Genomic DNA, 23878 nt, shown 5'->3' with positions numbered 1-23878 from the left:
GTGTTCATCCAGCTTCACACCGTGTTATCTCAGATTCTCCAGCATGGCAGTTCCTACTATCTCCTGATCAGAATCATGCCACTTTCGCACAACAGACAACTCAAATTATTTTTTTTCTTTCTATTCTTGAAGAATACAAAACACTAATTCCATAAAAATATAACCATGACAAACTTAACACAATATGACAGCAAGCATGAATCAAAATCAATGTTGAGATTGCCTGCAACATCTTCAGCCCGATCGAGAAATGCAACATAACTGCTTTGAAATAAGCAAGGTAAAGATTACATTTTACCACAAAATAATTAATTCAATGCTGGTTATATGGCAAGTAAGCAACATTAATTTGGAAATAATTAACCATTTGAAATATTGAACAATGATTCCCGCAGGTAGTGAGCACACTGGCTGGGCCAACCTTTATCCATTTTGGTCACAGGAATAAAAAGACAACTTATTCAATGGAGAGAAACTTCAAAAGCTTTGGTGCAGAGGGATCTAGGTGTACTTGTGCACAAATTGTAGAAAGCTATATGCAGGTAATAAGGCAAATGGAATTTTGGTATCTATTGCTAAAGGAATGGAGGGTAAAAGAAGAGAAGTGTTGCTGCAATAGTACAAGGCATTGATAAGACAGTGCCTTGGAGTGCTGTGTATAGTTTTGGTCCCCTTACTTGAGGAAGGATGTAATTACATTTGAAGCAGTTCAGTGAAGCTTCACTAGATTAACTCCAGAGATAAAAAGACTTGTCTTACAAGGACAAATTGAGCAGTTTAGGCTGATACTCTCAAGTTTAGAAGAACGATAGGACATCTAATTAAGGTATACAAGCAAAGGGGATTGACAAAGTAGACATACAGTGGATGTTTCCCCTTGTGGGACAATATAGAACAAGAGTTTTAGGCTAAGGATGGCAGATTTAAAATAGAAAAGAAGAGAAATGACTTCTCTTAAAGGGTCATGATCTATGCCGACCAGATATCCTAAACAAGATCCATTTGCCAGCATTCAGTCCATATCCTTTTAAACACTGCCTATTCATGTACCCATTTTAACTGTTGTAACTGTACCCATGTCCACCACATCCTCTGGCTCCTTGTTCAATACACATGCCACCCTCTGCATGAAACAGTTGCCCCTTATGTCCCTTTTAAATCTTTCCTCTCAACTTAAACTTGCGAAAAGACCTGGCTAATCTCCCTAACCATATCCCTCATGATTTTATAAACCTCTATAAGGTCACCCCACAGCCTCCAGTGCTCCAGGAATAATAGCCCCAGCCTATTCAGCCTCTCCCCATAGCTCAAACCCCCCCAACCCTGGCAACATGCTTGTAATTTTTTTTTCTAAAACCATTTCAAGTTTAATAACATCTTTCCAATAGCAAGGAAACCAGAACTGAATACTGTAGTCTAGAAGTGACATAACCAATGTCCTGTAGAGACACAACATGATATCCTAACTCCCATACTCAATGCATTGACCAATGAAGGCTAGTGTACCATATGTCTTCCTTGCCACCCTGTCTATCTGTGACTTCACTTTCAAGGAACTATGTACCTGCATCCCTAGGTCTTTGTTCAGCAATACTGCCTAGGGCACTAGGATTTTGGTAAGGATTTATACAGCTAATGCAACACCTCACATTTATCCAAATTAAACTCCATCTACCACTTCTCAAGTCCATCAGATCAAGTAACCTTCTTCACTGTCCAATCACCACCAATTTTGGACTGCTATGACCACTGGGCATCAGAGTAGCATACAAACTCACAACAACCCGACGTCAACTGCTTACCTGAACCAAAGGCCCGTTACCCACTACAGACAGAACCAACGTTATAAAAAGATTCCTAGCAAAGACTGCAAGAAACATTATATTGGACAGATAGGAAGAAAATTAGCCACATGAGTACATGAACACCAACTAGCAACAAAAGGACACAACCAATACTCACTCACTTCCATCCACATGGATAAGGAAAAGCACCAGTTCGATTGGGACAACACTAGGATCCTAGGACAGGCCAACCAGAAACAAGCATGGGAATTCCTAGAGGCCTGGTTCTCCACTAAGAAGGCCATCAACAAATACATTGAGCTACTCCCTATATATACTCAACTGCAAAAGAAAACTGGAAGTGAGGTAATACACCTCAACAGACACCAGAGTATAAGTATTTATTTTGTGGGATGTGGCATCACTGGCATAGCCAGCATTTACTGCCCATCCCTAATTGTCCTGGAGAAGATGGTGGTGAGCTGCCTTGTTGAACCCAGTGCAAGTAGTGTAAATCCACAGTGCTGTTGTGTTTTCCCACCAACTAGCAACAAAAGGACACAACCAATACTCACTCACTTCCATCCACATGGATAAGGAAAAGCACCAGTGGTCATAGCAGTCTTGTTGTCAGTTCCGACACGTTCCTGATGTATGGTAGCATGATGAGTGTGTCGTGGTGTGCAGTATCTTCCTGTTGTTGTTCCTGTGATAGACATCTTCTGACCCAGTTGTTTGGGTATCCATTATCCTTGAACACTTGGAGGAGGTACTCTCCTTTTTGACATAGTTCCATGTTGCTGCAGTACTAATGACATTACCCTGTAGGGTAATGAAACATCTACGAAATAACATACCAGCTCAGCGAGCCAGCCAACCACAACATCCACAACCCGTGCTCCAAATCTACTCAAAAACCTTAGACACAACATAAGATCTAGCTACCTGCTCAATAACTTACTTTATATATTTAAATCCATTATTTTGAAACATATCCGAACAGACTGATTGAGGCAGCAGTGCTAACCATTGGGCCACTGTGCTGCCTATCACCAGGGACCCAGGTTCAATTCCACCCTCGGGCAACAGTCTGGGGGGAGTTTGCACATCCTCCTCATGTCTGCGTGAGTGTCCTCCCATAGTCCAAAGATGTGCAGGCTAGGTGGATTGGCCCTGCTAAATGTGGGGTTACAGGAAAAAGATGGGTCTGGGTGAGATACTCGGAGGTCAGTGCAGACTTGATGGGCCAAATAGCCTCTTCCTGCACTGTAGGGATTCTATGATTCTAAAGCACACCTCTGGGATAAAATAGGACCTGAACCCACATCTTCTAGCTCAGAGAAAGCACTACTACCACTGTACCACAAGAATCTTGAACAACTTACAAGCATAACCCATCAGGGGCCCTCTTTGTCATTTATTTTGCAAGCAACCTGTGTGCACATATTGTAACGTACATCTAGACAGTTGGGACTTGAACCCCAGCCTTCTGGCTTAGAGATAGATAACACAAGGCCACAAGAGCCCTATGAGAGCACCTACAATTAACTAAGTAGTTCACAACATCTGTTTGATTGGTTACCTTTAACCCCTAGGTACTTAGTATCTAATTCTGTTAAAAGAATGCTAACATCCACCATCACGTACAAGGACGAAGGACAAAAGATGTATGGGAATGCCACTGCCTGCAAATTCCTGTCCAAGCCACTCTCCATCCTGCCTTGGAATATGTCACTGTTCCTTCAGAGTCATGGAGTTAAAATCCTGGAGCTTCTTCCCCGACAGCACTGTGGATTTACACTACTTGCACTGGGTTCAACAAGGCAGCTCACCACCATCTTCTCCAGGACAATTAGGGATGGGCAGTAAATGCTGGCTATGCCAGTGATGCCACATCCCACAAAATAAAATTCTGGAACTCCACTGAATTTAATCAGTATTGAGTTTACAGATCATGGGTTATTTGCAGTACTGCATTTTAGAGTTTGCAATATTGTAGCAACTCTCAGCCTTTAAAGTATGAAATTTTTTTCGAATACACTCAGACTAAATTAGATTTATTAACTTTCATCTCCATGACAGTCAAGACGAGGTAACTGCATGGCTGAATATAGCAGCAAACGTTTATTGATGAGTGCAGATTAGAATTTACTAGCAACAAATGCTTAATGGGGTTTTGCCTCATCCTTATTCTGGGCAGTTCCTTGTTCATTAATAGGTAAGAACTACCGAAACGAACCAGCAAAAGTGTAAGTGTTTGTTTTTAAAGAAAACATTAATAATGTAGGTTTACCAAACAGAAGCAGGTTGATTCCAAGCAATCTTTATATAACACCATCAAATTACCTTAACATCTGCTCTTGTCTTGTCAGTTACTTCCATAAGAAATTCACACCGTCTTCCATTTGGCGGATTCAAAAGGTGGCGAAGAATGTTAAGATCAACTGTTGCTCCCAGATTATCAATGTTAGATACAAAAACATATTCCTTGCCCTCTTGCAGAAAGGTGTGCAATAATCCAGAGTTGTAGAAGCTGGCATAAATATCTCCATGACCTGGTGGATACCAGGCCTCAGCGTTGTCCCCAGACACAGATAATCCCTTGGCTATAGGGAGCAATGACTCTTTATCAATCCGTGGATACCTGAAGAGTAATTCAGAAAATAAGGGAGAGACCGTGCGCGAGACAGAGCACGCAATCTCCCAGAATGTGCAATACCTAAATTTATGAAACTCATTACTGTACTAGCTATAATTGGGCAAAAGTGGAACTATATATTCTGTTGACAAAACTACAGGTGGAGAGGGGAAGAAATGTAGCTAAAGAAAGTGAGTGTGCAAGCACATACCCTGATTCTTTGCAAAACTTTCCACAAATACGAACTGTTTACAGAAAAGAGACTAGCTTTTCTTTGCTACAGGCTTGGAGGGTCTCTTTCAAACTGCCCCACTCTCAGTCTATCACAAAACAGAAAACTAACAGTTCAAAAGCTGTTGCTAAGAAACCTTCCATGATCATGCTACAGACATGAGGAAAGGAGGGAGGAACAATTTACCTTTGTTACAGTCACAGGGTATTGCGTGACTTTATCATGTGCCACATTGGCATGGCAGGGGAGGAAATCAGATTGGAAGGATTTAACCATGGGGTTCCAGGGAATAGAGACACAAATTGGCGAGGCAACAACATAAGCACATTGGAGAGGAAAGGGAGATGGAATGGAAATTTGCAAGGACGTAGGGGTTTTCCGAGCAGGAAAATAAATTAGTAAGGGAGATAATGGGAACTGCAGATGCTGGAGAATCCGAAATAACAAAGTGTGGAGCTGGATGAACACAGCTTAGGAGCACAAGATGGTGCTTGGCCTGCTGCGTTCATCCAGCTCCACACTGTTATCTTAAATAAATCAGTAACACCATTTAAAATGAGGGCGGAAAAGATTTAAGGCTAATGGCTTCAGCAAGGATAGCTTCAAGGGAGCAGGTAATGAATCACATGTACAAGGTGAGTTTGGAGACAGCGCAGAGAAACGAGAAAGATAAACGTTTCAGGCCTGTTCAGGATGAAGCTTTAGAGGCAGTTTGACTCAGTAGGCTAAGAGAATGAAGGAAGCTGTCAGGTGTAAATTGGATTTTCTCAATATAAAAGCATACATAACCTGTTTCTCCCTGTTGCGCTGAGTTAGAATGGTACAGTGATAATGGGAACTGCAGATGCTGGAGAATCCAAGATAATAAAATGTGAGGCTGGATGAACACAGCAGGCCCAGCAGCATCTCAGGAGCACAAAAGCTGACGTTTCGGGCCTAGACCCTTCATCAGAGAGGGGGATGGGGTGAGGGTTCTGGAATAAATAGGGAGAGAGGGGGAGGCGGACTGAAGATGGAGAGAAAAGAAGATAAGTGGAGAGGAGAGTATAGGTGGGGAGGTAGGGAGGGGATAGGTCAGTCCAGGGAAGACGGACAGGTCAAGGAGGTGGGATGAGGTTAGTAGGTAGGAGATGGAGGTGCGGCTTGGGGTGGGAGGAAGGGATGGGTGAGAGGAAGAACAGGTTAGGGAAGCAGAGACAGGTTGGACTGCTTTTGGGATGCAGTGGGTGGAGGGGAAGAGCTGGGCTGGTTGTGTGGTGCAGTGGGGGGAGGGGACGAACTGGGCTGGTTTTGGGATGCGGTGGGGGAAGGGGAGATTTTGAAGCTGGTGAAGTCCACATTGATACCATTGGGCTGCAGGGTTCCCAAGCGGAATATGAGTTGCAGTTCCTGCAAGCTTCGGGTGGCATCATTGTGGCACTGCAGGAGGCCCATGATGGACATGTCATCTAAAGAATGGGAGGGGGAGTGGAAATGGTTTGCGACTGGGAGGTGCAGTTGTTTATTGCGAACCGAGCGGAGGTGTTCCGCAAAGCGGTCCCCAAGCCTCCGCTTGGTTTCCCCAATGCAGAGGGAGCCACACCGGGTACAATGGATGCAGCATACCATATTGGCAGATGTGCAGGTGAACCTCTGCTTAATATGGAAAGTCATCTTGGGGCCTGGGATAGGGGTGAGGGAGGAAGGTATACTGCATCCACTGTACCCGGTGTGGCTCCCTCTACATTGGGGAAACCAAGCAGAGGCTTGGGACTGCTTTGCAGAACACCTCCGCTCGGTTCGCAATAAACAACTGCACCTCCCAGTCGCAAACCATTTCCACTCCCCCTCCCATTCTTTAGATGACATGTCCATCATGGGCCTCCTGCAGTGCCACAATGATGCCACCCGAAGCTTGCAGGAACTGCAACTCATATTCCGCTTGGGAACCCTGCAGCCCAATGGTATCAATGTGGACTTCACCAGCTTCAAAATCTCCCCTTCCCCCACCGCATCCCAAAACCAGCCCAGTTCGTCCCCTCCCCCCACTGCACCACACAACCAGCCCAGCTCTTCCCCTCCACCCACTGCATCCCAAAAGCAGTCCAACCTGTCTCTGCTTCCCTAACCTGTTCTTCCTCTCACCCATCCCTTCCTCCCACCCCAAGCCGCACCTCCATCTCCTACCTACTAACCTCATCCCACCTCCTCTACCTGTCCGTTTTCCCTGGACTGACCTATCCCCTCCCTACCTCCCCACCTTTGGTCTGCCTCCCCCTCTCTCCCTATTTATTCCAGAACCCTCACCCCATCCCCCTCTCTGATGAAGGGTCTAGGCCCGAAACATCAGCTTTTGTGCTCCTGAGATGCTGCTGGGCCTGCTGTGTTCATCCAGCCTCACATTTTATTATCTAGAATGGTACGGACTCTGCATTTATACTGTCCCCATTGTAGATTGATGTGAAAGTGGAAAAGTAATTGGATGAATTGAAGCCTGTTTTTTTTTGGGGTGGGGGCAGCAATTGCTGATGCAAACACTTACCTGCTTTGGTTAAATGTATAGATTTTCACACGAGACTGCCGGTACTTCTGTAAAATCTTCTTTGTATCCTCATCGGTGTTGAATGAGTTCATCAAGACCAGGGGGACATCAGTACCATAAGTCCTGTTCAAATGCTAGCAAACCAAGTTTGATAAACATTTGATTTGCAGTTAAGATTCAAGTTTTAACCACCATTTGCTGTAATATTTTACTGATATTAACATTTCCCAAACATATATAGATAAGCTAACCTTTCATAATTAGAATTTGTATTACAGTAGCCCAATGACCATAGTGGCTTATTGTTTTATACTTAGTTATTTTTCCTTTAGTTTGTGCATTTTATAAAAAGATCCAAACAAAACAGTATTCCAACTATGGTCTCAAAGACCAGGTACAAAACAAGAAGACAATTAGAGAAAGGAGGTATTAGCAAAGAAAAAGCTTGAGATAAGAAGTGGGGAGCCAGAGAGGTTTCAAGAAGACCCAGCAGAGCACGGAACCTGGGGAGAGGATGACATACAATAGGCTATAGTTAGAGAAAGGGAGATTGACTCAGCTACCTCCTCAAACAACTACCACTGATCCTGGACAATGATTCAAGAACCATGACTGTTTCAAATCTTATTTATCTCACTTTTTGCAATGGAGATGGCAGTCATACGTTGCTCATCATATTTTAGCAATACTACTATGGTGACTTCAATCTCTCAGATGACCTCAAACACTGAAGTTGCTCAGGGATCTAGCCAAGGAGCTCCACAGCTTCACCTGACATTGGCACATGCAACACCAAGATCAGCTGTAACCTCCCATCACAGCTATTAGTTATCTTAGTCTAGTCCAGGATTTGATTCTAGAACCTTGACTGGTTATAAATATGGCCAAATACTACAGTAGCACAGTAAGTAAATGCATCCTATCAGAAACCAATAGCAAGATTATTTGCAATACTATATTTGTTCTGGTTGGCTCTGGCCCCAATACCATTAAAGAGAGGAAATTTGTCCTTACCTCGATCTGCAGAACGGTGAGGTCCAGAAAAGTATTTTCATTGCGTACACTAATCAGACTTTTGGGACCTTTGCAGCCCATGCTAGTGCCAAGACCACCATTCAACTTGACCACCACCAGTTTGCTTAATAATGGAGGCACATCACCCAACAACCCTTGAGTTTGTATTTTATCATATGACTGAATCTGGAAGCAGACAACACAAACATCACTAAGCTAACCTCGGAGGCAGTTAGTGTAAAAATCTGCTAAAAAAATTAAAAGTAATAATTTATGAATAGATTGTTTGAATGCACTTCCTTGTTAAAATCCTCATTTGATCACTTTATTCTTTGGAGTCAGATTAGAGTTCCTCATTAACTTCCTTGAATAAAGTCTCCCTTATTCCTTAAAACGTGACAACTATAAGTGGGTGGCCCATTTATATCCATGTCAGAAAGCAAATGTTCAAATCCTGCGCCAAAAACTTGGGGTCAAAAACACATGGTGCACTCCCAGTACATTACTGAGGCAGAACTGCTTTGACAGGGTGCCATCTTTCAGATGAAACTTTAAGCTGGAGCCTGGTATACCTTCTCAGATAGACTTAAAGTATTACACAACTGTTAGAGGAAGAGCAGGGGCAGTCTTCCTAGTGATCCCATTTGATATTTATTATTCAGATTTGTGGGTCATTAAATAGCAGTGCTTGTGCCACGTTTCCAATATTGAAAGGGACTACTCTTCAAATCATATTTTGGTGAATGTAGAGCATATTTGGAGATCCTGAGGTTGTAAAAATAGAAGTCAGACATGAAGACAACAATAAGACTTACATTTACATAAGCACTGATCACAAATTTGAGGTATGGCTTTGAAGCATTCTGACAATCACATACGTTTAAAATACCATTCTAATGAAAGAAACACGGCAGGAATTTGCAGACAGACAAGTTCCATAAACAGCAACAAAATAATGACTAGATCATCTATTTTAGTGATGTTAACTGGGTGTTAAATGGTGATCATTGTCATTTGTCAGGAAAACCCATCTGGCTCGCTAACACTCTTTAGGTGGAGGAAATCTGCTGTCCACACCTGGTCTGACCTACATGTGACTCCAGACCCACAGCATTGTGTTTGATGCTCAACTGCCCTCTGAAACAGCCTAACAAGCCACTCAGTTGTATCAATTGCTACAAAATCTCTAGACTCCTCCACATTGAACAACACTTGGAAGAAGCAAAGGGTGGCAAGGGTGCAAAACATACTGTGGTTTGGGGATTTGAATGTCTGCCAAGAACAGTGATTCAGCACATCATAAGAACACAACTGCAAGACTGCGTCTGCAACAGGTGATATGGGAACCAAAAGAGGGAAAAACAAACTTGACATGAACCTTACCAAATTGGCCAGCTGCACATGCATCAGTCCATGGCAGTATTGGCAAGAATGATATTGCATAGTCCTTGTGGAGATGAAGTACTGCTTCCCCATGGAGAATACCCTCCATTATGTTATGTAGCACTATCAGCATGCTAAATGGGACATACTTCAAACAGATCTAACTAGTCAAGACTAGGTGTCTATGAGGCACTGTGGACCAACAGAAGAATAGCATTTCAACAAAAATCAGTAACTTCATGGTCTGCGGTATTTCCACTCAACCATTACCATTCACCCAGTGCATCAATCCTCGTTCAATGGAGACTGCAGGAAGGCATGCCAAAAGCAGCACTAGACATACCTGAAAACAAGATATCAACCCAATGGAGCCACCAAACATGACTACTTGCATGCCAAACAGCATAAGCCGCAAGTGATAAGACAAAACTAAGCAACCCTCCAAATGATAAATCAGATCTAAACTCTGCACTCTTGCCGCATCCAGTATTAAATGGTGGTAAACAACTCACTGGAGCAGGCAGCTCCATAAATATCCCCATCCTCAACGGAGGGAGAGACCAACACATCAATGCAGAAATAAGGCTGCAGCATTCACAGCTATCTTCAGCCACAGGTGCCGAGTTGATGATCCATCTCAGCCCTATGCAGTAGTCCCCAGCATCACAGATACCAGTCTTCAGCCCATGTGATTCAATCCACATGATGTCCAGAAACTGTTGGAGACATTGGATATCGCAAATGCTAAGATCCCTGACGACATTCTGGAAAAAACACTGGAGTCTTGTGTTCTCAATATTTAGTAAAGTAATGGACATTTTGTGGGTTACTATTGACCAGAAACTCAGTTGGACTTGCCACAAATACAGTGGCTACAAGAGCAGGTCAGAGGCTAGAAATGCCATGTTGAGTAATTCACCTTTTACCCAAAGACTGCATACCATCTACAAGGCACAAGTTAGGACTGTGACAGAATACTCCCCATTTGCCTGGATGGGTGCAGCTCCAACAACACAAGGTTTACACCAGCCAGGATAAAGCAGCCCGCTTGATTAGCGCCAAATCCAAAAGCATCCACTCCCTCCACCACCAATGCTCAACAGCAGCAGCATATATCATCCACAGGATGCATGGCAGAAATTCACCAAAGATCCTAAGATAGCACCTTCCAAACCCATTAACACTTCTGTCTAGAAGGACAAAGGCAACAGATAGATGGGAACATCACCACCTGCAAGCTCCCCTCCAAGCCACCCACCATCCTGACTTGAAAATATGTAGCCATTTCTTAATCGTTGCTGGTCAAAATCCTGGAATTCCCTCCCTAAGGGCATTGTGGGTCAAACTACAGCACACAGACCGCAGCAGTTTAAGGAGGCAGCTCACCATCACCTTCTGAAGGGGTAACTAGGGATGGATAACAAGTGTTGGCCAGCCAGCAATGCCCACATTGGAGTGAATAAAAATTAAAAAGGATCAGGCACTGGAATAATTCCACCGCTCTACATTGAAATAGTGCCTTGGAACCCCTTTACTTTCACCCAAGGTAAGATAGGGCCTTGGTTTAACACCTCAGCTGGAAGACAGCAGCTTTAACTGAGCAGTACACCCACAGTATTGCCTCTGTAGCATCAATTTATTTGTAAGTGGTCAAGTCTTTAAAGTAGGACTAGAAAAAAACCTTCTGACTCAGAGGAAGGTATGGGCTTGAATATTTCATTTGAATTTTTGATTGCTAGGCATGGCTGATGTAGTGCAAGGCTGATGCACTGCCATGCAGTCGCTGCAGCTTAAGAATGTTGTTTGCACTGGCTGCTTGTTCCGTGTGCTGTACTCCTCACTGCCATGAACCAGAGAAAAAAAGTGTAACTTCCCTCTGAGACACTAATGATGCCAGGCAACAGCTTTAGTCTTCCAACTGTTTAATCAGAAGAAACATTTATTGACCTGGAGTAACAAGTTACTGGAGATATAATAACTGGCTCAAATAGTTTCTGGATACCTAGGTTTTGCCGAACAGTCTGTTTCCAATTTGTGTTTAAAGAAAAGGTTTGCGAACATGACTTTTTTTCCTACCACTAAGTATTTCCATTGATATCTCTGGACAACAGGAATGTGCTTTTGGAGTAATGGGATAATGCTGACCTGGTAGTTAACAGTTTTCTACCTGATTGAGAGAGTCTTACAATGTGATTTTAAAGTCAATGATTTTATGGAAATCTTGCACTACTTCACATAGATGTCCAAAGATAATTGTGCAGGAGGAATGTGCAAACTTGATTTGAATTGTTATAATTTGAATGGTGTAGGGTAAGCCATTCAGCCTCTCTGACAAAACTCACAACAACCAGGTCCTGAGGCAGTGAGTCATCCATTGAGGATGGCTGCCAGTACACAATATTGCAAGGGCTTCCCAAATTGACAAGATTGAGGTTACATGCTCAGGGAAAGCAAAGGCCAAGGCCCCTTTAAATTATTGATTCTTTTTAAATGGTCGGCGTGGTTTAATAAATGGATCTTTGAACCTATTACCGCTGCTGCAGCTAAAGAAAAAGCAGCCTGTGTAACCTTAGCTTCTTTTTAAATAAAAAAGCCTGAGGTTTAAACGCTTCTGATCATGGTCACCCCCTATCCCTAACTCTCATAAATATTTTCACTCTGGGTCACACGAGTCGGAGGCATTGAAACAGGGCGACACCTTGGAGAACTCTGTGAAGCACTGGCATCATGATTACTAGCAAAGATTGCCACTGTTGACGAACTTATCCCCACCCCACCACCACCCACTGATCACTGCACAGCCTTCAGTGGACAGACCTCTGTGACTGTGTGCCTCAACACATTTATTAACAAATATTGTGAATGTGCATGCCATTTACTCTAGTGCAAGTTTGATATGTTATATAAGTTGTACATAATTAGAAACTAAACCAACTAGATGAAATGCACACAAAAGTTTGAAAAAAGTTGCCCTGACAACTTTCTTTACATGTACAAAATTGATAAAGGCTGCATTTCATAAACCATACTCAAAATTGTTCAATGTTTTTCCTTCTACTTCCTGACATGTCAGCCAGAAATAAACTAGAGGAAATTCTTCCACTCCCAAAACCACACCGGTGCACTCACAGAATACACGTCCCTTGTTAATGAATCAATACTATAAGTCTCAATGTAGAAAGTCTGACAGTTGGTCAAAATTAACTTGTGTGCTGCAGCAACTTTATTAAAAACTTTAAATTGAATTAAATAATGAAAAAAGGAATGGGAATAAATAACTTGTTCATCAAACTGCAGTAGATATTTGTTGTGCAAAAGAGTTATGATTTAGTGCATGTAGAAATGCATGCAGTTACAACATTACAAACAGCACAAATGTTTTCAAATAAAATCCAATATGTGACAACCAATTTAATATAATTTTAAATCAATTAACTATTTCAATAACATGATTAAATGCTTAAGGCATTGATAGTTGAATATAAACAATGACACACTAATGAAAGCTATCCAAAAACAAAAAGGTGAATTATTTCAACAACTCAAAAACAGCATTTAGTTCCCAGTTCCATTTGGTAAAATACTACCAGCTATAAACTCATTTTTGTAATCGCAAACACATATATAGCAATATTTCAATTGCATTAAAGCAGTTATGACTGCATTGACTATTTTCTAAATGGGGAGAAAATTCAGAAATCTGAAGTGTAAAGGGACTTGGGAGTCCTAGTCCAGTATGCTTTTAAGGTAAACTTGTCAGTTGAGTCTGTAGTTAGGAAGGCAAATACAATGTTGGCATTTATTTTGAGAGGACTAGAATACAAAAGCAGCAATGTTTTATAAAGCTTTGGTCAGATCCCATGTTAGAGTATTGTCAGCAATTTTGGGCACCATATCTCAGGAAGAATGCACTGGTCCTGGGAGTAGATCCAGAGAGGTTCACAAGAACGAACCCAGGAATGAAAGGGTTAATACATGAGGAATGTTTGTGGAGTCTGGGTCTACACTCAATGGAGTTTAGAAGGATGAGGCGGAGGTGGGTAAAATCTAAGTGAAATTTACAGAATACTGAATGGAGCAGACTCGATTGGCTATATGGCTTATTTTCTGCTCCTATGTCTCATGGTCTAGTCTGTTTCAACTGTAACTGTGCAGGGAATGTGGTTACCATTCATTTAGACATTTTAAGAATTTGGAGTGCACTGTTACCACTGATAATAATCTGGCTGCTAACTAATAACTGAACCATGGGATTTGTTCAAGGAGCTAAAAAAAATTTTATATTTCCAACTAAAGATTACTTTTACATATCCAGAAGTTGCATTAAAAAGGAATAAACAAGTTGATTTCATCCTAAAATATTTTTCTGCACATTGCCTTTTCAAAAAGAACTCTTCAGACAGAAATTTAACATGTCTCTTCCAGGTACATTTGGCCTTCCAAACATGAACACAGCCACAATGTCATGCTTTCTCAGCCAGAAATAAGAAAGAAAACAGATTCCCACCACATCTCAGTTTCCAGCACTCAACAGTTACTCAAAGAAATTAAAAGCCAAAGCACTGTATGCCAAGCTGGCACAGCAATTTCCAGCAAATAAAACTGTCAAGGGGATCAAAGGTTACAGGGAGAAAGTGGGCTAACATCCAAAATGTGATATCAGCTACTTAATAGTGAATGAATTACCTTGGCCCACTTACACAACATATTCCATTATTCATTATTTTCATCTGGGCCAATCCTTTTGAAATAATATTAGTACAACCGCTGAATTGAAATAGTGACTTAATTCTTCAAAATGACTGGGCAGAAATTCTTCCAGTACCTGCATTTAGGAGTTAAGGAAGTACACTCACAGAAATTACTCCCCAACTTCTATTATCAGTTTGCTCTTTATTACAACCTATTAAAACTTCCATGTCTTTTGAAGGTTTTTAGTTACAGAGCTTCACAGAAACAGGAGTAGTAACACGCAGAAAATCATTGGTAAATCTACAAGGCTGCTTTCCAGTAATAGTAAAAGCCTGCCTGAATTTCTCCAATACCTTCTCCAACAGAGGAGTTATGCTGATCAGAATGGTCCCCTTGCTTTCAAAGTCAATTGAAATGATCTTTCATAAAGCCACAGTGGGCTGCGTTTCAGGTCTTGTCTAGATTTAGACAGTCATACTGTCAAAGAGCTATACAGCATAGAAACAGACCCTTTGGTCCAACTCATCCACACCAACCAGCCACCCGAATGTGATGTAGTCCTATTTGCCAACATTGGCCCATTTCCTTCTAACCCATCCTATTCATGTACCCATCCAGATGCCTTTCAAATGTTGTAATTGTACCAGCCTCCACCACTTCCTCTAGCAACTCATACCATACAAACACTCATGTCTCCATGAAAGAATCTAATCCTCTGGTCCCTTTTAAATCTTTCCAATCTTACCTTAAACACGTCTTGTGGTTTTGCACTCCTCTACCCTAGGAAAAAGACGTTGGCTATTCACCTTATCCATGCCCCTCACGATCACCAAGCAGTCTCTGATGCTCTAGGGAGAAAAGCCTAAGTCTATTCAGCCCTTCCTATAGGTCAAACCCTCCAGTACAGGCAACATTTTTGTAAACTGTTTCTTCACCCTCTCAAGTTTAATAACATCTTTCCTATCTAAGGGCGATCACAATTGTATGCAGTATTTCAAAAGTAGCCACAATAACATCCTATACAGCCACAACATGACATCCAAACTCCTATACTCAGTATTATCAATGAAGGCAAGTGTGCCAAATTCTTCCTTCACCCCCCTGTCTATCTGCAACTCCATTTGCAAGGAACTATGCATCATCATCCCCAAGTCTCTTTGTTCTACAACACTCCCGGGGCCCGACCATTAACCAGACAAGTCCTGCCCTGGTTTGCCTGACCAAAATGCAACAGCTCACGTTTATCTAAATTAAACTCCATCTGTCACTCCTCAGCTATTAATCCATCTGATCAAGGCCCTGTTGTATTCAGAGTTAACCTTCTTCACTGTCCAATATACCACCTACTTTGGTGTCGTCTGCAAACTTACTAACTAGACCTCCTGTACTGACATCCAAATCATTCATTTAATGATGAAAAGCAGTGGTCCCAGCACCGATCCTTGGGGCACACCAGTGGTCACAGGTCTCCAATCCAAAAAACCCTCCACCATCACGCTCTGTCTCTTATCTGCAAGCCAATTTTGTATCCAAATTGCTAGCTCCCCCAAATCCCAGTTGATCTAACTTTATTAACCTGTCCATTTTGCTAAAGCCCATGTAGACAACATCTACTACTCTGCCCTGTCAATCTTCACCTCTTCAAAAAACTTGATGAAGTTAACGAGACACAATTTCCCACGTGCAAAGCCATGCTGGCTATCCCAACGGCATGATAATCCTGTCCCTCAGAATCCTCTCCAACACTTTACCCACCACTAATTTAAGGCCAACAAGTCTACAGTTCCCTGGCTATTGATGATACAAACATTTCAGCAAGGGGTCAAGCAATCTCTTCCCTAGCTTCACACAAAGTTTTGGGAAAAATCTGATCAGGTCCCAGGGATTTATCTCCCTTTTTGCGTTGTAAGACTGCCTCTTTGATAATGAACTTTTTCAAGACATCCATATTTATTTCCACAAGTTCTCTGGCTCCACGTCCTTCTCCACAGTAAATACTAAATTAACACAACCAAATACCACAGTAAACACAAAATATTTGTTAAGTGGTTTTAAGCACCTAAAAAAATGAATATTCAAGTTGGGTGCAATTCTTCCTCTTTCCTCCCCTACTGGTTTCATGATTTAATCAAAACTACATTCATAGACAACTGGAAAAGCATCTTTTTACAAAGAACAATATAGCACAAGAACATGTCCTTCAGCCTGCCAAGCCCTCTATTCCCTGCTTACTCATGTATTTGTCAAGATGCCTCTTAAACATTATATCTGCCTCCCCTCCTCCACTGACGCATTCCAGGCACTTAGCTATTGATGATTATGTCTGCAAGAAGTGTGGTTCGTTGCAAATCCAATTGGATCACACGGATCAGTTCGAGCAGCAGTTGGAGGTAATGAGGAATTTACAGGAGCTGGGGAGTTGTGATGGATGGCAATTGCAGGATGGGAGATAAACCACAGATACAGTGAAGTAGGTGGGTTACTTCCAGAAAAGGTACGAGAGGGAGGCAGGTAATGCAGGAGTCTCCTGTGGCTATTAAGTTGGGGGGGGGGGGAAACAGCACTGACAGTCAGAGACTGGGTGTACTGTAACAAGGGGAATGACAGGTTCCAAGTGATCGATTATAATAGGGGACTCTCAAGTCAGAGGCACAGACAAATGTTTCTGCAGCTGACAGAGAGACATCACAATGGTGTGTGGCATCCCTGGTGCCAGGATCCAGGACATCTCGGAGAGAGTGCAGAATATTCTCAAAGGGGAGAGGGACCAGCAGGAGGTCATGTACACATTGCAATTAACAACAAAGGAAGAAAACAGGATAAGATTTTCATGAGAAAATATGACAAATTAGGCAGGCTTTTTAAAAGGAGATCAAGGGTAGTGATACCTGGATTATTCTTGCTGCCACGAGCTAGTGAGGGCAGGAATACGAAGATACAGCAGATGAATAGCATGGTTGAAGAGCTGATGCAGGGTAAAAGGATTTGTGTTTTTGGATCACTGGAATCTCTTCTGGGGTAGAAGTGGCCTGTTTAAGGAGGACAGATTGCCCCTGAATTGGAAGGGGACTAATATACTGGCATGGAGATTTTCTAGAGCTTCTCAGGAGGATGTAAACTAGTGGGTGGGGGGGACCCAGGGAGACAGTGAAACAAGAAACTGTTGCAGTTGGGGAAAATGAGCAAGTCACACAGTCAGGCAGGCAGGAACATGCAGAGAATGAGCAGGACTGACAAATTAAACTGCATTTATTTCAATGCGAGGGGCCTAACTGGTAAGGCAGATGAACTCGGAGTATGGTTGGGAACATGGGACTAGGATATCATAGCGATTACAGAGACTTGGCTCAGGGATGAGTAGGACTGGCAGATTAAGGAAGGATAGAGATGGTGTTTTGGGGAGTGGGGTTGCAAGAGAGGAGAGGGAGTGGCAGTTTGATTAGGGATAACATTACGGCTGTACTTAGGGAGGTTATTCCCAGGAGTGCGTCCAGGAAAGTTATTTGGTGGAACTAAGAAATAAGAAAGGGATCATCACCTTACTGTGATCATACTGTAGACCCCACCACCGTCAGCAGGAAATTGAGAAACAAATTTGTAAGGAGATCTCAGTTATCTGTAAGAATAATAGGGTGATTATGGTAGGAGATTTTAACTTTCCAAACACAGACTGGGACAGCCATAGTGTTAAGGTCATGGATGGAGAGGAATTTGTTAAGCATGTACAAGAACATTTTCTGATTAGCATGTAGATGTACCTACTAGAGAATGTGCAAAACTTGACCTACTGCTAGAAATTAAGGGCAGGGCAGGTGAGCACTTCAGAGCCAGTGACCATAATTATATTAGTTTTAAACTAGTGATAGAAAAGGACAGACCGGATCTAAACGTTAAAGTTCTGAATTGAAGGAAGGCCAATTTTGACGGTATTTGGTAGTAACTTTCAAAATTGGGGGAAGATGTTCGCGGGTAAAGGGATGGTTGAAAAATGGGAAGCCTTCAAAAAGGAGATACTGAGTGTCCAGAGAAAGTTATGTTCCTGGGGGGCGGTGAAGGACAAGGCTGCTAGGTGTAGGGAATGCTGGATGACTAGATAAATGGAGGTTTTGGTCAAGAGAAGGAGGAAGCATTTGTCAGGTATAGGCAGCAAGGTTTGAGTGAATCCCTAGAACAATATAAAAGCAGTTGGAGTATACTTAAGAGGGAAATCAGGAGGACAAAAAGGGACATGAGATAGCTCTGACAAATAGGGTTAAGGACAGTCCAAAAGGATTCTACAAATACATCAAGGACAAAAGAGTAACGCGAGAAAGAACAGGGCCCCTTAAAGATCACCAATGTGTGGAACCACAGGAGATGGGGGAGATACTAAAAAGTATTTTGTATTAGTGTTTACTGTGGAGAAGGATATATGGAAGATAGAGAATGTGGGGAAATAAAATGCCGACATGTTAAAAAAAATGTCCAGCAATTCTTCCTTGGTAATATGGACATTTTAAAACGCATAAAGGTGGATAAATCCCCAGGAGCTGATCAGGTGTACCCTAGAACTCTGTGGGAAGCTAGGGAGGTGATTGCTGGGCCCCTTGCTAAGATAATTGTATCATCAAAAGCCATGTGGGAGGTGCCAGAAGACTGGAGGTTGGTTAACATGGACAAGTTGGACTGAAGGGCCTGTTTCCATTGGATGGAAATACAGGAGGTATGGTTAGTAACTTTGCAGATGACACCAAAATTGGAGGTGTAGTGGACAGCGAAGATTACCTCAGACTACAACAGGACCTTGATCAGATGGGCCAATGGGCTAGGGAGTGGCAGATGAAGTTTAATTTAGATAAATGTGAGATGCTGATTTTTGGAAAGGCAAATCAGGGCAGGACTTAGACACTTAATGGTAAGGTCCTGGGTAGTGTTACTGAGAAAAAATAGACCTGGGTGTAGGTGCATAATTTCTTGAAAGTGGAGTCCCAAGTTGACAAGTTCGTGATGTCAGCATTTGGTATGCTTGCCTTTATTGATCAGTGCATCGAGTATCGGAGCCGAGAAGTCATGTTGTGGCTGTACAGGACATCAGTTAGGCCACTCTTGGAATAATATACGCAATTCAGGCCTCCCTGATATAGGAAGGATGTTGTGAAACTTGAAAGGGTTCAGAAAAGATTTACAAGGATGTTACCAAAGTTGGAAGGTTTGAGCTATAGGGAGAGGCTGAAGAGGCTGAGGGTATTTTCCCTGGAGTGGCGGAGACTGAGGGGTGACTTTATAAAGGTTTATAAAATCATGAGGCGCATGGATAGGGTGAATAGTCAAGGTCTTTTCCCTGGGGTGGTGGAGTCCAAAACTAAAGGGCATAGATCTAAGGTGAGAGAGCAAAGATTTAAAAAGGGCAAAGTCTTCACGCTGAGGGTGATGCATGTATGGAATGAGCTGCCAGAGGAAGTGGTGGAGGCTGGTAAAATTAGAACTTTAAAAAGCATCTGGATGGGTGCTTGAATAGGAAGGGTTTAGTGGGATATGGACCAAATGCTGGCAAACTGGACTAGGTTTATTTAGGACCTCTGGTCAGCATGGACAAGTTGGACCAAGGGTCTGTTTCCATGCTATACAGCTCTATAACTGTAAGACTTAACACCCTCTGTGTAAAAAAACTTGCCTCTCACAGCGCTTTTAAATTATCCGCCTTTTACAGTAAACCTACATTCCATCATAATGGAGATTTCTACCCAAGAAAAAGCCATGGACCGTCCATTCTATCCATGCCTCTCAATTCTGTAAACTTTTATCAAGTCACCCCTCAGCTTCCAACACTGAAGTTAAAACAAACCAAGTCTGCCCAATCTGTCCACATAGATAATACCCTCCAAGCCAAGCAACATCCTGGTAAGTTTTTTTTTGTTCAGATTGCTATGTCTTCTTGGCTGAAGAAAAACACACAACACTGATCACTGGGCACTAAATTAAACCAGTGGCATTTGTAGCCAGGGCTGCCAACTGGTACAAAAAGGCTAAAATTGAACAGATGAGATAGTTGGATTCTGACAGCTTTAAATGATCAACATTCACTGAAGACAGTAATTAAGACAGGCACTTTGAAATGGTAAAATCCAGCAACTCAACATAGTCATTGTGATTAGTCGTAATCATAAAGGCTCACTGAAAAGGTAAGAAGCTGAAAAAGTGACTTTGATAACAATTACCCCATCCCCTGCCTATTCTAATTCTAAAATTACATTAAAGAGCAAAAAACAATTTATATGTTTGTTTTGTTATAAGTATAAAAGGGAAATTTGAACTTATAGCATACTCTTTTCATTACTAAATTGCAACATTGTGCCAATAAATCAGCAAAAAAAATGGTTCGTTCCCCAAATGAAGATAGTGCCTATTCCCCTTGAAAGGCATTCATGCTCTGATAGAACTCTGCCTAATCGGTCACGGTTATATAAAATGCCTATTTAACACCGAAATTAAATTCAGACCACAAGTGTAAAAATATTTCAGTTATATGGATTTCATCATTTTCACAATGATCATGTTCTATCCTACATGCTCACTTTAGCTGTTGTGGTCTACATTCTACTGTATGCACAGAACTTACAGAGTCTTCAGGTGCTTTTTGGATCTTCTCCCATTCTACTGAAGGACCTCTCCTCTGCAGCAAGCTACGAAACAACTTCTGAAATCCTTCGATATCTTTCTTCATTTGCTTAAAATACAAAGCAATTAACATTAAATAATATCTCCAATCTTAATATGACAGACATACTATACCAGAAACACTGCATAGCAATTTTGCAACACTGTAGAAGAAGCAGGCTCAATTGAGGTAGTCATGAGAGAACCTAATTACTTTCAGAAAAGGAAAAACATGTAGGGTCACAGGGTGAAAGCAGGAGTCTGTCACAAGGTAAATTATTCCAATGGACAGCCAGCATAGACATGATGGAGTGAATGTCTTCCCATTCTGAAAATTTTGATGGCTCAGTAGTCCTACGGCAGCACCAGGAACCAGGCTCAATTTCGCTTTCGGGCAACTGTCTGTGTGGAGTTTGCACATTGTCCTCATTCCTGCGTGGGTTTCCACCTGGTGCCCTGGCTCTTCCTATTGCCCAAAGATGTGCAGATTAGGTGGATTGGCCATGATGAATTACCCCATAATGCTCAACGATGTGCAGGCTAGGTGGGTCAGCTGTGGGAAATGGAGGGTTACAAGGATGGGGTGTGTCCTAGCTGGGATGGTCTTCAGAGCATTGGTGTTGGCTTGATGGGTCGAATGGCCTGCTTCCACACTGTAGGGATTCTATAAACCTTTCTAAAAATTTTTAGCACAGCATTGCTGATTTCCCGACATGCTCACTGCCCTCATTAATTCTTTGAAGACAGCGTGACAAGAAAGGGCTGAATCTAGCAAATTTTTTTAAAAATGCTAAATAGGTGCTCTGTAAGACAAAAAGTTTTGAACATCACTTGTCTTTAACAGATGTGCCTGTTGATTGAATAGTACCACTGCTAAATTTTGAATATTTGACAAAAGTATAAGTAGTGCTTTCACCTAAAAACATAATACAAAGTTTGCAGAAGACATTATGACACATCATTCGCCATAATGAATACATGCAGGTTTCCTTAAAAATCAACCCAGACAGTCCCACCCCACAGCTCGATCCTAGTATTTCATTCAAGCCATTTTGATTCCCTCTGAAAAAATTTTGGTTGCTTTTGATTCCAGTACTATTTCTTTTTGGCAGGGGCAGCAAGCTCCCAGTTATTACCATTCACTGGGTAAATACGTTCTTCATCTTTCTCCCCTTGCTTCTTTTGCATTAAACCATGAATGTGTGTCCCTGAATCTTAATCCCCTAACTATATCTCCTTTGGTCCAAAGTGAACCATTCCAGTCTTTATAACTTAAATCTTATAAATAACCCTCCCCATCCCTGGAGCCATACTAGTAAATCTCCTGTGCATCCTCTCAAAGACCCTTACAGCCTTACAATCCAAATTAGGAGTAGTGCCTCAAGACTATCCAGCCATCCAATAGGATTGCGACCGGTCTGAATTATGCTCAATCCAGTATCCACACCACGTATCCTCTAGCCCCACCACCCACTCTTCCCTCCCCCCCACCCGAACCCAATGCCCTTCACCCCCTTGCTGATCAAGAATGTAACTACCTGTAACTGAAAAATATTCAAGCTCTTTTTACGCTAAGAAAACTAATATCTTTACCACTGTCATAAATGGCTAACCTCTTATTCTTAACCAGTGATTCAACTTTCTACATTCTTCAACAATAGGAAACATCATTTCCATATTACTCTGTCAAGATCCCCAAGGAGCTTGGATCAAGTTGCCTTGTTTTCTGCTAAACTCCAAATGATTCAAATCTAGCCTGTCCAACTTTTCTCCATTAATAACTGGAATGGTTAGATTGGCTAATGTAGCAAAACTTTGCTGAGCTACTCCTACCTCGTTTGCAACCTTCCTTAAATAACTGGGCACAGTACTCCACATGTGGTCTCAACAACGCAGGCGTGAACTCCATACTTTGTATTCAAATTTTCCTCACAATAAGTCAACACAATCTATGAATTTTCCTATTTATTTACTTTACCTGCACATCAACCTTTTGTGATTGATAAACAAGGTCACCCAGGTCCCTCCACATCTTAGAGCTATGAAATTTCTCATGTTAGATATTCTACTCTTCCTGCCAAAATGAACAATTTCACATTTTCCAATATTATTCTCCATTTGCCAGATTTTTGCCCACTCTCCTAACCTATCTTCCTCAGTAGCCTCCTTAAGTCTTCCTTACAAAAATTCCTTTTTGGTCCCTTCATCCAAGTCTTATATATAGAAATTGTAAGAAGTGGAGGGCTAGCACCGATCCCTATGGCACACCACTCACTACATCTTTCATCCAAAACAATACCATTTGCTGTTTCCTGTCAGCCAGCCAATCTGCTCTCCATGCTAATACGGTACACCATAAACGGAGAGCTTTTGTTATCAGCAACAAAATTTGATGTGGCACCATACAGTACATCCACTAGATCCTTTTTATAAACAGTAATTATTGCTTCCTCAAGGAATTCCAATAAATTGGTTAAACAGGATTTCTCTATCACATAACTGTGTTGTCTTTGTCTGCTTATCTTGATTTTTTATAAATACCCTGCCATAATAACTTTTAATAACAGCTCCTAACATCTTTATAACAGATGTTAAGCTAACTGGCCTGTATTTTCCTGCAATTCGTCATCACTAATGGAACAAAATGAACAGCAAACCTGCGTGAGAAGGGTAGCATTGGTGAAACATAAGGAATCTGCAAGGGCATACAGACAGGCTAAGAGAGTAGGCAAAAGCTTGTTAGATGAGCTTAGTGTAGCAAAACAAGAGGTAGGAAGAATCAAAAAACAGATTATTTAAATGGGAAGACACTCCAAAAAAGTAAAGCATGGGGATCTGTGTATTCTGTGCATGAAACACAAAATTGGCATGCATGTACAGCAAATAATCAAGAGGACAAGCTGAATTTATACCTTTGCTGTTAGGGGATTGGAGATTGAAAACAGGAAAGATTTGCTACAACTACACAGGGTTTTAGC

At 41.9% G+C, this 23878-nt stretch overlaps 1 protein-coding gene across 3 annotated transcripts in view; it reads right to left on the bottom strand.

The window, feature by feature from the left end:
• Positions 1-23878, bottom strand: part of ugp2b (UDP-glucose pyrophosphorylase 2b) — a 50952-nt gene that overhangs the window by 7099 nt on the left and 19975 nt on the right. For all 3 annotated transcript variants that reach the window (XM_048536664.2, XM_048536662.2, XM_048536663.2), the window contains exons 3-6: positions 20863-20970; positions 8190-8375; positions 7176-7309; positions 4131-4428 (exon numbers count right to left, since the gene is read on the bottom strand). In XM_048536664.2, the coding sequence (XP_048392621.1) occupies positions 4131-4428; positions 7176-7309; positions 8190-8375; positions 20863-20970 (726 nt within the window). The remainder of the gene's footprint in view (positions 1-4130; positions 4429-7175; positions 7310-8189; positions 8376-20862; positions 20971-23878) is intronic.

The sequence above is a fragment of the Stegostoma tigrinum genome, chromosome 9 (assembly GCF_030684315.1).
Source record: "Stegostoma tigrinum isolate sSteTig4 chromosome 9, sSteTig4.hap1, whole genome shotgun sequence".
Lineage (NCBI taxonomy): Eukaryota > Metazoa > Chordata > Chondrichthyes > Orectolobiformes > Stegostomatidae > Stegostoma > Stegostoma tigrinum.
The sequence above is the reverse complement of the archived record's forward strand: the minus strand, read 5'-3'. Positions and strand labels throughout refer to the sequence as shown.